The 16,206-nt window shown below is 44.2% G+C and overlaps 1 protein-coding gene across 4 annotated transcripts in view; it reads right to left on the reverse strand.

Moving 5' to 3' along the window:
* Positions 1-6,512, reverse strand: part of Plpp1 (phospholipid phosphatase 1) — a 66,296-nt gene extending 59,784 nt beyond the window's left edge. Inside the window, exon 1 of one of the 4 annotated variants that reach the window (XM_037209435.1) lies at positions 6,058-6,512. In XM_037209435.1, the coding sequence (XP_037065330.1) occupies positions 6,058-6,078 (21 nt within the window). In that variant the 5' untranslated portion in view covers positions 6,079-6,512. Of the gene's footprint in view, positions 1-2,625; positions 2,773-6,057 lie in introns of those variants that run through there. The other 3 variants (XM_028884480.2, XM_028884471.2, XM_037209434.1) reach the window with 3 other exon arrangements.
* Positions 6,513-16,206: the final 9,694 nt, after the last annotated feature.

Genomic DNA, 16,206 nt, shown 5'->3' on the forward strand with positions numbered 1-16,206 from the left:
CAGGCAGTAGGCTCAAAAGTTCTAGGTCACCTTCAGTTAGCAAGTTCAAAGCCATCCTGAGATACATGAGACCCCCTCCCCAATTTTTTTTAACTGAAAAAAAAAAGAACAAGAACATTTTTAAAAGAAAAAAAAAAGTCTGAAAGGTTCTTGCAACCACCATGTAGAACCTCTGGAAGGTAAATGCTGTTTTGAAAAGAAAATAGAGACAAAATGGTGCCTATGCGATCAATCCCTAATTAGCTTACTGTGCAGACTATATGCTAGTGAGATGGTTCAGCCAATGTAAAGTGCTTTGCCATGGGTTCAAATCCCAGAACCTACTCAGAAATGGAAGGAGAAAACAGACGACTCAAAGTCGCTCTCTGAACACCATGCACACACAAACATAATTTTAAAAATTATCCAAAGTCCTTCCCACAAAAATTGAAAGTCCATGCTGTGCCGACTGGTCCACCTGAATCTGAGTGTTCGCTCGCCTATGCAGCCAGCATCCCATCTCTGGCAAACAGGGAAAACCTCACATTCAAATAGTCAAACCCTGGCTTTTTTTAGAATCAGAGTAAGTCCCCAGACATCTCAAACACGTTAGCAGAGTTTAGTCAAAAATGACGACTACATGAGAACGGGATGAGGATGATTCGTAGCACGTCTCTTGAGTTTCCAAAAGAACATACATAATTCGAAGAGAATATGAAGGGGGAATTCACAGTTCATAAAACATATATGGACAAAGTTCTCTAAACATCTCCATACTCAAGTCCAAGTGGGGCACATTTAAGGTCAAGTCAACTCAACTTCATGAAGCCAAGTAGTCACCAAAGCGTAGCGGTCCCCTCCAGCCGCTGCTCTTGTTCCAAACTGCCCATGCGACTTAAGGAAAAGCTTTGCGACAGAATCTCAATCTGACACAAGCACGTGCAGTCTGATCGATTTTTGTTCACCTGGAGATTCCTTCTCTCCTCCTGTTACTAGAAACAATGAGAAAAGCTAGAGAAACCAACCTAGCCAACTTCTTCCATCAGAGGCAAAAGAAACGTCCGTAATTAAAGCTCGTACCTATTCAGCTGTTGGTAAATGTATGAAATAAGCGAATGAATGAATGAATTAGTTTTAGGAGAAAAGGTAAGGTACAAAAATGCTGGAGACTATGAAGCCGAACTATTTCCATGTATCTTTTTTCTGCTCTTAAAGCAACTCAGCCTGGGGATTAGCAAAGGAATCACTCCTTAGGGACTGTGTTAAAAGGATGTCAGCATTTGGTAATGGCATATCAGTACTTGGGTTAACAAGGAACAGATTTCATAACTGCCTACTGTCGGTAGCCAATGTTTTTGCTGTCAAATTTTATTCCACATCTATGGAGTGTGTTGGCCCAATGATGCTTTATTTGGAACATGGTAAGGAAACTGGACTACCCTGGGATAGAGATGGCTCAGTGGTTAAGAAGACTTGCTCTTTTGGAGGACTCAGTCTTGGTTCCTAGCACCCGCACAGTGGCTCACAAGCATCTTTCCAGAGAATATGACACCATCTTACTCTACAGACACCGTACACACATTGCACATAAATTCAAACAGGCTCTCTAGCTCTTACACTCGCGCGCGCGCGCACGCGCACACTCTCTCTCTCACACACACCCACACACCACATACACAAATAAAAATAAATAAACCTTTAAAAAAAAAAAAAAAGCCAGCAAGAACCCTATTGCATCTGCTATCAAGACAGCTGTACCCGGTGACCGGTGCAAGAAGGAAAACTTTCTCAGTTCTAGTTTGGACACAGATGGGTATTATCAGATCCTGGCCAAAACAAGAAAACAATCAGACAAAAAGCCCAGCACACCCAAATGCTACAGTCAAGAGGAAAGGCTGAGGGAGCCACTTTGAAAGCATGTAGAGACAGCAGTTACGAACCGTGGCTTCTCCTCAGGTAGCAACATCAGCACTAAGTCTAAGGTCTGTGTGGCACAGAAAGAATTATACAGGGGGAAAAAAAAAAAGGAATCAAGACACAGCAAAATACAGACATGCAGAAGGCGGCTTTTCCAGCTCCACCCCAGTCTTCTAAATATCACAGGCCTGCCTACCCAGAGATAAATCACCAGCACAGGTACTTGAGCTCCCACTCCCCTAGATCAAGTTGGAAAATGGGTGGGAAAAAATTCTAAGAGTAATGCTATGCAACTTCTGACATTTCCGTATCTCTAAGAGTAAACAGATAAGCCGTTTCTCTAAATAGGACTAAGACATGGCCCTTCTCTGTGATCAAAGGGCACCATACCTGCATTAGCACACTTAACATGATGTAACATCCTGTTTGTTTCTCCTTCATCAGACTCTGTGCTCCTTTAGGGAGGGGACTGTCCTATTTACCTTTATATCCCTAGCACTCTAACAAGGTACAAAAGTCATCTCTCAGTGTGCACTGAATCAATTAATGCACTCGGTATCTATTACCTGGTGGCTAAAATACAGACCGATCCTTAGTAATTAAAAAGTAAGTTATATTCAGGATACAGTATAATACATTGGGCTAAAATAGCTACTTTTATACAAACTCTCTATTGTTCTCTATATAGGAGCTTTTCTTATGTGATCAGGTGATTGTAGACAGACTTACCAACAGTTCTAGAACCACTGGTCAAAAGAACAGGAGTAAGGCCAAGTGTGATAGCGCACGTCTTCAATACCAGCATTTAGGAGTCGGAGGCAGGTGAATCTCTGATTTCAAGGTCAGCCTGGTCCACATAGTGGGTTCCAGGTCAGCCAAAACTATATGGTGAGACCATATCTATAAATAAAGAAGCAATCAAGCAAATTCAAACAGAAATCAATGATAGGCGTGTCAAATCAAAGACTCAAAAGAAACAGAGATGACAAGACTCCATTTCAGAGGAATCAAATATATATTCTCTCTCAAATTTCTCCTTTTTCAAGGATTTACCAAATCCACTGAAGGAGCTGATAATTTAGATATGCATATAGAAGAATTAATGGAGATTATTTAGAAACAAACACACGCATAAACACATATGCACATACTGTTTAACGATCACTTCAAAAGACATCACCCTGGGTAAAAATTATAAATGGCTCGTGTAACGAAACCATGGACCATCATCATATTAAAATGGGCACACAGAGTGATGGTGGGACACATTCACACTATAATTATGAATCACTTTCACGTATCCTATACTTACGAAGTGCTTCATCATCTTTCTGCCAGTGCAGTCAACCCTTACCTGTAGATGCGCCACAGAAAAGGGGAAAAAGGAAAAAGTTCCAGCCAGGCTGAAAGCTTTCTTGAAACAAAGACAAGCTTAGGCTGCCAATCCCTGGCTGTCAGTAAGGTGGATAAGTCCCAAGTTCAGTACAATCCTCAGACTCGTCTAGAAAGGGTAAGTTTATTAGAGAAACCTATCTTCCAAAAGTCAGTCCTGTGTCGTTGTTTTCCCTTCGTGTTACGTGTGAGAGTTGATGTGGTGAAATCTAACGGCATTTTGTACATCTCTAATGAAAATAAGTAGGTTACATTCTACTTAGGAAAAGGGAAATCCGGGCTGTCCTAACAATGCACTGAACTACTTTAAAAGAAACTACAGTAGCAGCACAAGAAAAAAACAATACTACACTGATAAAATAAGATTCTAGCCGGGTGGTGGTGGCGCGCGCCTTTAATCCCAGCACTCGGGAGGCAGAGGCAGGTGGATCTTTGTGAGTTCGAGCCCCTTCTACAGCATCCAGGGCGAAGCTACACAAACCCTGTCTCAAAAAACAAACAAACAAACAAAAAATCTAAAAAAGCAGAATTTAGCAGGCGGTGAGTTCCAGAACAACCAGGGCTACACAGAGAAACCTTGTCTTGACAAAAACAAAAACTATATATATATATACATACATATATATATATATATATATATCAATGCCTTACAGATATCATATTCCTGAAACTGTGGGGTCATCTGGGGCAGTCGGATTGCCCAAGCTCAACAGAATGTATCACGTTGAAAACACAGGCCACCAGAAAATATAACTTATAAAATTTCATTGCGTACACGTTTTTCCCACTACACATGATCTCTGTCAGTTTATTTGTTCAGTATAGGGATTCACTCCGTAGTTTAAGCTGACCTGAACTATGTAGGTAGCCCAGACTAGCCTCTAACTCATGACAGTCTTCCTACCTTAACCTTCTGAGTGATGGGATTACAAGCATGAGCCAGAACACCATGAGCCGGAACACCAGGCTCACACATGAATTTTTTAAAAGGATAGATCTACCACGTGGCTTCCTATTAATAACATGAGCTGTGGCTGCCTATGAGAAGTATGGGATGTTTCGGCCCTCCTAATCCGTGTTTGGTATAGGAAAATGACATCATAATTTAGCCAGGCATGGAAGAACATGCCAATAACCCCAACACTCTGGAGGTTGAGGAAGAAGAGGCACAAGTTCCAAACGAGGCTGCACTGAAAGACCCTGTCCAGAAAGGAGGAAGAAAGGGAGGGAGGGAAGGAAGAAAAATATTTCCTAAGCTATTAATTTTAAAATAATATGCCCTAACATCTGAAAAGGTGTTTCCACAAAGACCGCTTTTGTTTAGTGACCCAGGATCTTCCTAGGTACCCTAGGCTGGATCTGAACTAAATATTTTCCTGCCTCCACCTCACAGGTGCCTGGGTTACAGGCTACCACATGGTACTAAAGCCTGTCCTAAGACTGAATCCTCTCTTTTAAACCAACGGTATAATTCACTGGGAAAATGCGGGGTAGAAGGTGTCCTGGTAAAGAAAGAAGTTGCACGGATTTTTTTTTTAAAGAAAGGACTCTAAGAAAATGCATTTAAAAAAAAAAAAAAGTACCGAAATTTTCACAATTTGACAAGACTGGAAGCGTCTAAACGGTCAGGCTGGAAGCAGGAGAGAGGAAGAGTCAGTCAAGAGCTGCTAGATTAAAGCCCGGGGAAATAGGTCTTATCTCTGAGAAGCCGGGAGGCATATCTGTACCTAAGATGCAAAAGCCACTAGTCGCCTAGAGAACTTGCCAGGACTACTTCAATTGCTTTAACCATCACCCAAACCTCCAACGGTTTACAACTGACTAGACAGAAAAGAAGGTGGAAGCCACTGCTTCCGAAGCCTAGCCCTTGTCCAGATGATTCCACCCCCCTCCCCCGGAAAGAAACAAAGACCTGGCGACCAGAGACCCCCCCCCCAAACTGAATTCTTCCGATCAGGAAAATAACGCCGACTTGGCTGTAGCTAGAGAAGTGTCTAGAACTCCTTCCTGGGCTGTCACAGGAGACAGAAAGGTAAACCGCCGCGCAAGGGCAGGACTCCTGCGTTTGGGTTGGGGGGGGGGGTAGAGAACGCAACTTTCTTCACACCTCACCAGGCAGAAACCTGGCATCCTCATCCCCTCTTGCAACCTGACAATTTACAACCTGGCAACGCCTTCTAATTAGGAACGTTCTAAGCCTTTTTATAGTCGAAAACTTTTTAAGTGCTTTCTCACAAGTTATGGTACACCGAGCGCTGGAGCCTGCTGCTCCAGAGAAGCCTGGAGGTTGGGGGGGGGGGGGTTTGCATCAAACCTCCAGCTTCGCTGCAGAACCTGATGAGCCAGTGGCTAGGCTTCCCTGCACCTTGGAGAGGGAGGAGCCCACCCTGTCCGGTAGAGTGTGGCCGAGGGGGGAAAAAGAGAGAGTAACAGCACAGGCGAGAAGAGCGGCCAAGCAGGGCTAGGACTCAGCGCACCGGCAGACAGGCAGGGGGAGCCCCACGCGGGAGCCAGAGTGCAGGATGCAGAAGCGGGGGGTCCCCCCTTTAGCTGCGCAAGCGGGCTCCCCGGACAACTCTCTCCCCGCAGCGGCGGCGCACGCGCGCGCGCGCGCGTACACACACGCGCGGGGCCGGGCACACCCACCCTACCCCAAGTGCGCGGCTCCGCGGCAGGGTCGTCCCCCAACCCACCCCACCCCACCCCCGCCTCCCCGCACCCCCGCCCGCCCGGAAGACCCCCGGGGACCCCGGCGCCTGACGTACGTACCCAGCAAGACGCACAGCACATCGAGGGCCACGTACGGCAGCCGCGTCTTGTCGAACATGGTCTCCGGCGGGACGGCGCCCTGGGGGCGGGCGGCGGTTGGAACGGACCGCGGCGGGTCGGGAGAGCCGATGCCCGGGAGCCTCGCCCGCGGGGTGGCGGCGGCCCCAAGCGACTGCGCCTCGGGTCCTGGCGGGGGAGGGTACTGCGCCCCGGCAGAATGGGCCAGGCTGCGCGCTGCGACCGTGCAGGGCTGCGAGCAGGACCTGGACCCCTCCTCCCTTCACCGTCCCGTCCCTCCCGCCCTCCCCGCTTCAACGGGGACTCGGGGCCGGGCTGCCGCCGCTCCGTCGCCTCCGGGCGCCTGCCTGCCCTTGTCAGCGCTGCCTCGCCGCGGCCGCACGCTCGCCGCTGCCCGGTGCCCTCTCTCCAAACAGGCGGAGCGAGCGGACTCGAGCTTTAAGGATGAGGACCCGTGGGGGTGGGAGGGCGAGAGGAGGGAGGGAGGGACGGACGGACGCGGGCTCCGGCTCCTCCCGCCCGGCGGTGCGGCTGGAGCCTGGGCGCGCGCGCTCGCGGGCTGAAGGAGCGCGCCCCGGCGACAATGGGGCGGAGTCGGGGGAAACCCCAAGCCCGCGCGGGTAGCCAATCAGCGCCAGCGACCCCGTCCGCCGACCGGCGGAGTCCCGCCCTGAATCTGGGAGCCCGCTGACGGGGGCGGGGCCAGTTGCATGGATTGCGAGCCCTCTCTCTTTTTTCCATGCAGCCCTTGGTGCTAGGCGATGCTTCCTTTAAAGGAGAGCCGGACCCGGGGGACACCACCCCGCAGCTCCTCCGGCCTGCCACCCCTCTCCTCCCGTGAGGATGGGACCGTGGCGGGCTCGCCCTCACCGAATTGTTTTAAGTTTGTTACCTCTAAGCCCCCTTCTGGGAGAGGCCTTCCTGGTGGTTCCAGCTGAGCTCAGTTTTTGCAAGAATCCTTCTTGCTGTCTCAATATCTGAACGGATTTACCGTCCCACCTTTGATGTAAATCCGCGGTCTGCCCTTAGCAAGAATACCCCTGCCATGGTTGTCCTCTTAGTGATTTTCTGTCCACTGACTCACTTCACTCTCTTTGTTCCCCAGCTACGGATCTCCAGCTGAGTTTCCCCTTCATGGCTCCAGCTGCAGGAGACTTGATAAGGACTTCATTGGGGAGGAGTGTGGAGACCTGTCCGGTGGTAAAGCTCCGCCCTTGCATAGAGGGGCCTTAGGTTTGATCGGTAGCCCAGCAGCAAAGGTGCTCACATTCACAATAGAGTTAATGACGTCTTAACAAGTGTCAATCCTTTTTCAATAGTGGCAATCCCCTTGCCCATTCCCGGGAGGCCTTTGGAACGCATTTAGTAATCTCAGTTTCCTAATTTGTAAAAAGGGGATGTTGATGATCCCTGCTGTCTGTTCTATTCAAGAGGAAGTGGTGAGGTTAAGAGAAGGTAGTGTGAAAATCGCTTTATAAAGAGTTAAACCACCACTACCGATGTTAACAATAGATGGTTTCCTCCTTGTCTCACATAACCCAGGGGGGCCTCCCATTCTGCTGTGTAGCAGAGAATGACCTTAAACTCCTGATCCTCCTGCCTCTACCTCCCAAGGTATTACAAGCCTGAGCCTCCACGCCAAGGTTTTCATAGCTTACCTTCTTACATGAAGATGTGAAATAGAAATCACAAAACACATCTTCTGCTTCTCAGGCATTTGCTGCAAAACACCCCAAAAGACAGATGGAAGGATGTTTATCTTTGGGGCTCAGATGCATATTTCCAAGTGCAACTGTAAAACCACAGATGAAAAATGTATTTGGAAAAAAAAAAGTATATCCTCTTTTAAAGAAATTAGATTTTTTAAATTTCAGCTTCTTTGAATAGTTTCTAAAAGCTTTCAACCATTTATACCCAAAAAGATGTGCCAGTTTTTATTCTGTTTTTCCTTGCCTCCAGAGTTGAGTCCCAGAGGACAAGGTCATAATAAATTTAAAACACTTGTGATACGACTATTAATTTTTTTTAACTTTTATCGAATACATACTGTATGCTAGGTATAGTCTAGACTTGAAGTTTTTTCTAAACAGCTTTGAGATGAGCATGCTGGACAAGATGGTACCCAGCTGTAATTCCAGCACTTGAGATGCAGAAGTAAGGGCATCAGAAGTTCCAGGGACAACCTTGGCTACAAAGCAAGTTTTATAGTTCTATTGATGATAAATCTCCTTCCAAATGAATTCTTAGTTTGGTTTCTGTTGCTATGATAAGACCATGAACAAAAGCAACTTGGGGAGAAAAGAGTTTACTTCAGCTTACAGTTACAGTTCATCATTTAAAAAAGTCGGGGCAGGAGCTCAAGGCAGGAACCTGGAGGTAGGAACTGAAGCTGAGACCATGGAGGAACACTGTTTACTGGCTTGCTCAGCTTTCTTATACCACCCAGGACCAACCACCAACTTATGGGTGGCACCACCCACAGTGATTTGGACCATCCCACATCAATCATTAATAAGGAAAATGTCCCACAGACCCTACAGGCCAGTCTGATGGAGGTCAATTGAGATTGAGATTCCCTCTTCCCAGATTACTATAGCATGTGTCAAGTTGACAAAAACAAAACAAAACAAAACAAAGACAACAAAATAAACAAAAAAAAAACCCAAAACAACCTAACCAGGACAAGTGTCAACTAATAAATGTATATGAATGAACAGATGTTAAAACTATTAGGCAACTGGGTTATGGGAATTTTGAGGGCCACATCCTGTCACCTACCCATAGCTCATTTATTATTGACAAATAACAAAAAGGTTAACTTTATAGAAGAGATCAGGCTGTTACCACATGAACTCAGGTGGTCAGATTCAGCTTCACTAAGTTTAAAACAAGACGTTGCCTATGTTTTAATAACATGAAACGTGAAATACAGAGCATCACCTATAAAGAACTGGAACCAAAGACCTTTTATCCAAGCATGACTGTCTGTGACCCTATAGTCTGGGACTCATAACTCTGGAGGTAAGGAAAACAGAATCAAAACTGGCACATCTTTCTGGGTATAAATTGTTGAAAGTTTTTAGGAAATTATTCAAAGAAGCTGAAATTTAAAAAAAAAAATCTAATTTCCTTAAAAGAAAATAAATAAGGTTAATTTTGTTATCGTCTGTCTATGTATATTTTTACTCATGTTTGAGGTATGATGTTTATGCAACTCATTTAAAGTTGTAATATACCATTAAGAAATACTGCCGGGCAGTGGTGGCGCACGCCTTTAATCCCAGCACTCGGGAGGCAGAGGCAGGTGGATCTTTGTGAGTTCGAGGCTAGCCTGGTCTACAGAGCAGGATCCAGGAAAAACACAAAACTACACAGAGAAACCCCCTGTCTCGAAAAACCAAAAAAAAAAAAAAAATACATATTAATAGTCATCTATGATAATCAAACTTATAGTCATGTTAGTTAAGTTTTCTAGGTATACATGGATATATTTCAATTAGGTAGATAATCTTCAAACATTTCAAAGACATACAGAATATGGCATTTTAAATGTTTTAAAAACTTAGACTTTTCTAGACAATGAGACACATCTGCTCCTGGCAGTACCAATTATTTCAAAGAGGATGATGGGCAACAAAGAAACTCCATATGAAGTTTGCTTTCTTTATGGCAAAAATATCCATTTGGGCAAAAAACTGTTCTTGCATAGACTGCTTGATAATATATTGTATAAAGTGGACATACAGGACCCATAGGAAAATAACCACTAAATTTTGCTATAACAAGGTGAAATGGTCCTTTGGGTCCCTGCTTCGCAGAGGAGACTGCCAGACATTCTACAGGACACAGGAAAGAGCGACTGAGAGACTCTAGGCCCATAGGCTAAAATGGATGCCCCAACATTACAGAAAAACTTTGGGTGACTGTCTAGGCAACCAGCTGTCTCTGTCATTTCTAGAATTATAAAAGTTGCTTTCAATGCATTTCTTCTTTACTCAGGTAATATTGTAATCCTTCCAGGGTTGTTGATGGAGTTGAAAACTAGATAATTATAATTATAGTTTTCCTTAGTCATGATAAAAGGTAAATTAGATATAAAACAAGACTCACAAAATAGAATAGATGATAGAATATTTTCTTTAATTTTGCCAAATACAAATAGACTAGATATTGTAACTATAATTCTTGCTTGATAACTGCTTTGTTATATATAATTTTACTATGTTAAAGTTAAAAATCTTTCTTTTTGATTAGACAGAAAGGTGAAGTTCTTTGGGATGTCTTTCTGTACGCTGTGAATATGTGTTGCTCTCATTGGCTAATAAATAAATTTGCATTGGCCTATGGCAGGGCAGGATGGAGCCAGATGGGAAAATCCAAGACAGATAGTGAGAGAAGAAAGGAGAGTCGGGGGAAATGCCAAACCGCAGTCCAAGGAGCAACATGTAATAGGACACAGGTAAAGCCACAGAACACACGGTGATACATAGATTAATAGTTATGAGTTAGGTTGTAAGAGCTAGCTAGCAAGAAGCCTAAGCCAATAAACCATAGAATTTGCAATTAATATTAAGCCTCTGAGTGGTTATTTTATAGGCAGCTGCAGGACTATGGAGCTGGGCAGGCCCGGAGAAACTTCCAGCTACACCAGCAGATATGTTGGATGGAGGAATAAGTCAACTGAAACTATGAGATAGCAACCATACAAATTTACAAGAAATATCTACTACTGAAGTGTTTTATTCAAATGTGAAATTTCAAGAGCTAGGGAAATGGTTAGGTTGGTAAAGTGCTTATCATGCAAGCGTGAGGACCTGAGTGTGGATTCCCAGTCTTCATGTAAAAATAGGGCATAGCAGTGTGCACCTGTAATCCCATCAGTGGGGAGGCAGGGACAGACAGATGCCTAGAGCTTCCTAGACAGCCATCGTAGCCTATTGGTGAGCTGTAGTTTCAGTGAGAGACCATGTCCAAAAAGAAATAAGCTAGAGAGTGATTGAGGAAGACACCTAAGTTTGGTATATGGCCTCCACCACACAAACATGTTCACACACACACACACACACACACACACACACACACACACACCAAAAACAGGTGAACATTCTCACCTTATTAAATCTCTGTACTCAATTTAAGGCTAACTTGACTACATAGCAAGACCCTAACTCGAAAGAAAAGAGGAGGAGGAGGAGGAAGAAGCTGCAGTAGTGTTGACGCATGCCTGTGCTCCCAGCACTGGGAAGGCAGAACCAGAAGGATCCTGAGTTTACAGACAGTTTTGGCTACATAATAAATTCCAGGCTAGTCTCAGTCACAGAGTAAGAGAAACCCAATCCTCCAATTTCCCTACTCCAAAAGAAAGTGAAAACACATTCTTATTAATGTTTTCATTAATTATTTATTCATCCATTTTAAATTTATTTTTAAAAACAGCTCTATTAAGAGATCATTCGTGCCAGCAAGATTGCTCAGCAGGTAAAAGCTCTTGCCATACAAGCAAGCATCAACAGTCTGCGTTTAAGCCTCAGAGCCAAAAGTGAAATGAGAAAACTGACTCCTAAAATTATCCTCTGACTTGACCATGGCACGAGCAAACCCTCCTCATGCACACATATCATATATACACACACACACAATAACAATAAATACATTGCCTAAGTGACTTCATTCCTCTATCCTACAGCTCACCTGTTGAAAGAATATAGCCCAGCAATTTTTTGAGGATGTTCCCAGAATTGAATGACCACAATCAATTTTAACACATTTTTACAAGTCAAGAAGGAAACTTTAGAGCTATCAATAAGTAGTCATTTCCAATGGTAATTACTTACCTACTTTTTGTCTCTATATAATTGCCCATTCCAGTCTTCCCGATCCCATCTGCCTCTACTATTTAACCTCTGATCAACATCTCCCCTTTTCTTTTTCCCAATCACTTACTCATTCCTCTGGTAACCACCATGCGAGTCAGTCTTCCTCCATGCATGAGTGAGATTGTACAGTAGTTTTTTTTCTGCGCATGACTTACTTGAATGGGTGTTCTCCAGGTTCACCCATGTGTCACAGTCTTTCATTCTTTTTATGACTGGGCTTGCCCCCCATCTCCACATATATGTGTTAATCTCACGTCTTAGCCAATGTCAATAGTGCTGCAATGAATATGGACATGCAGATGTCTCTCTTTGGATATACACCAGTTGTGGGACTGCTGGATTATGTGCTAGTTTTATTTCTAACATTCGGGAGAAACTCCATGACCGTTATGCTAATTTATACCTCACAGGCAGTATATAGGAATTATTGTATCACCATATCCTCACTGGTGTGACTCTTTTGAGACTAGCCATTCTAATAGGTGTGAGGTGATTTGCCTTCCTCAATGAGTGATTCATGCAGCATTGATTGATCTGACAGTATATATCAGTCTCAGGACACAGTTGTAGAAGGGCCAAAGTGAGCAGGAGAGGACCTTTTCCTCAAGTAGCCTGCCACCCACTCAGAAAGCCGGGCATGTAGATAAGTGAATGCAGCATTGTACTGAAGTGTGCTGGCGTCAGGCTCACAGACCAGAGTGGGAGCCCTGGAAAGGTGCCATAGGGGGCGACTCTTGTATTGTTTGTTCCTAGCCCTCTGCCACACTGCCAGTGTTCCTGGGCGAAAAGGAAGTACACAGTTGAGATGTTTACAGGCCCTCCCCAACTCAGGAGTCCTAGATGATAATAACTTTAAACAGCAGGTTAATGGCCAGGCCTGTTGGCACACACCTTTAGTCCCAGCACAAGAGAGGCAGAGAAGCAAGAGGATCTCTGTGAGTTCGAGGCCAGCCTGATCTACATAGTGAATTCCAGGACAGCCAGAGCTACATAGTGAGACCTTGTCTCAAAAAAAAAAAAAAAAAAAAAAAAAAAAAAAGGTTAATAAATCAAATTCCATTACAATATCTGAACTCCTTCCCTGTTATTTAAAGTGATGCCTGTGCTGCGTATATTCTGAATTGGGAAAAGAAGGATGGAGAACTTGGTTTTGGAGTAGGGTTCACCCCATCTTAGGGAGTTGTATGATCATGATTAGCTAGCTTCTGGAGCACTGAGACAAAATATATCAAACAACTTTAAATGGCAGTAACAATTGAAAAAAGAAAATTCAAGTAGTGACAGCACTAATAACCTTTGGGGGCAAAGAGGAAGCCATCCCTGGACTGCACCCACATCCTCAGAACATCCCTTAAATGCTTAGTTTGTCCTTGTCCAACAGTTCCCCCCCCCCCTACAGCTCAGACGTCAAACAAAAGCTAAGTATCATGGGCTTGGGAAGAATATTCCCGAAGATGTCCCCCCAAAAGAAACTATTTCTCTCTTCTGTCATTGCTAGACTCCAGAAAGGAGTCTGCATGAGATACCACAGTCATTGCTGCGACTTCAAGGAAGGAAAGCGTTTAGACTCACAGTCTACTGCACGGTCTGTCAGGGCAGGGCATCGTGGGAGAGGCTTCCGGGGATGGCAGCGGAACGTAAGGCAGCTGGGCGCATGGTACCCGATGGTGAAGCAGGAAGCAGTAACTGCTGGCTCCCCACCTGCCTTCTTCTCTCTTCTGTCCAGGTCCCCAGCCCATGGGATGTTGCCACTCACGTTTAGGCTGGGTCTTTCCCTCTCAGTTACAAGCCCAGAGGGGGATCTCCCAAGTCATTCCAGCACAGTCAAGTTGAGGGTGAAGATTAGCCACCCCAGAGTCTACAGTCTCTGTCCTGCACTTCCTCGCCTCTTAAATACCCCTGACCTCAGTTCTGTCCCACTCCTTCATGAAGGATGCTCTGGTATGTTATTGGTAAGTCTTTCTCCGTCGCAACAGAGCTCCCCATGTCTTGATTGAACAAAGTGTCTGCAGGATAATAACCAATATATTTGTAATAACATTGTATATTTGTGCTTCCATGTGCCTATGTCCTTTTTCTCTAAGTGAACTAAAGCAAAATAGAGTTTTTATTATATTCAAATAGCATCGTAAAACTAGAATACTTAATATAAAGGGCTATTTCCACATTGCATGTATCCCTAAAAGAAAATCACACAACATGGTGTATTTTTTATACTTATTGTCAAAACTGTTTGGCTCTGATTAAAGTTTTTAATCATATAATATTTTATATCAATTTGATGAAGCATAATAAAATGAACCATCATGAATCTACTACTCAACAGAACAACTGAATCATTTGTATGTATATGTCAGGGTCTCACTGAATAACCAAACTGGCTTCCAGTTCCTACCTCAGTCTCTGAAGTGCTAGGTAGGAAGGATTACAGGCAGCATGCCACCCTGCCCAGCTTACACATAAATCTTAACAATATCCTTGAGTTCACCCAGATAGTCTTTTTCTTGTTCCCTCTCTCAAAAGCTCTTATTTAGAGGTGTGTGTGTGTGTGTGTGTGTGTGTGTGTGTGTGTGTGTGTGTACATCCATCTGCTTGTCTATCTCGGCTTTCAGCTTTTAAAAATCTTATGCCATGGAGCTGGAGCAATGACTCAGACGTTTAGAGCACTTCCAGCACCCACATGGTGGCTCACACACACGAGCACACACACACACACACACACACACACACACACACACACACACACACACACCCATACATGTGGTGGTATTGTGTCCCCCAAAATATTGTGTACCCTAATAAACTTATCTGGAGTCAGAGAACAGAAAAGCCACTAGATGCTTAGGATAGGCAGTGGTAGCACATGCCTTTAATCCTAGCATTCCAGAGTCAGAACTCCATCTGTTCAAGGATACAGCCAAGCATGGTGACTCACGCCTTTAATCCCAGGGAGTGATGGTAGAAAGCAGAAAGGTATAAGGCGTGAGGACCAGAAACTAGAAGCATTTGGCTAGTTAAGCTTTTAGGTTTTGAGCAGCACAGTTCAGCTGAGAGCCATTGGGATGAGGACACAGAAGCTTCCAGTCTGAGGAAACAAGAACAGCTGAGAAGTTGACCAGGTGAGGTTAGCTGTGGCTTGTTCTGTCTCTCTGATCTTCCAGTGTTCACCCCAATACCTGGCCCAGATTTGTTTTATTAATAAAGACTCTTTAAGATTCATGCTACACATACACACCCCAAAACTTATACCATATGTAGTTTTCTGCCCTTATTTTTCCTTACTCAATTATAGTAGTTTTATTTTGGTTTTTGAGACAGGGTCTCATCATATAGTCCAAACTGTGCCCACACTGACCATACAGTAGAAGCAAACTGGCCCGGGACTCCCAATCTTCTGGCATTGCTGGGGTTACAGGCATGCTTCACCATGCCCGGCTTCAGCGGTATTTCTCACATTACCTGCTGGCGCTGGCTGCAGCTGTGTGCCTGTCATATTACCATGAATGTACCACCATTGTTCTGGCTTAGTCACTGAGGTTATTTCCTTTTCCTTTTCTTACTTTCTTCCTTCCTTTCTTTTTTCTTTTAATGATGTTGCTGCAAACATCCACAGCCTCCTGTTTGGAATTTCTAGCTACGGATCTGCTGTGCTATGGCTACACCCTTCTTCAGCTCCACAAAATAGCCCAGACAGCATCCTTAACAGTTTCACCTTTCACCCTGGAAAAGAGTCTGAATTCTCAGCACAATAGTTTGTGATTGTCTTTTGGTGATTTAATGGCCATAATGTATATTCTGATGTAACCCTGATTTGCATTTTGCTGATCATTAAGTGGTTTGGACACCTTTTGCTGAATTTATTCACCAAAATTATTCCTTTTCCACTGACTGCCTATTCTCTTCTATCATTTTCTATTTGGTTGTTTAATCTTATCTTTATAAATAAATTATAGACGTTTTATATATGTGTGTGTGTATTCTTAATAATCATCCTTCATATTATTTATTTTTCCTCTTAAAATATATCTTCTTGTTTCAACTAACTAATACACTTCTCGTAAATATAACATAAGCAGAAGTCGACAGGCAGGTTTCTTTAAGGATTTTTACTTTTTCAGCTTCCACCCATTGTTTCCTACATTCTTTGACAATGTCTGGAATTATAGCATGCCTGTGTGACCCTGAGGAAAAGACCAAGGGACCTGTAATGTCACCGGGCCACCAAAGCAACCAGCAAGGGACTACCTCTACATTT

This window comes from Peromyscus leucopus, chromosome 11 (genome assembly GCF_004664715.2).
Source record: "Peromyscus leucopus breed LL Stock chromosome 11, UCI_PerLeu_2.1, whole genome shotgun sequence".
Classification (NCBI taxonomy): domain Eukaryota; kingdom Metazoa; phylum Chordata; class Mammalia; order Rodentia; family Cricetidae; genus Peromyscus; species Peromyscus leucopus.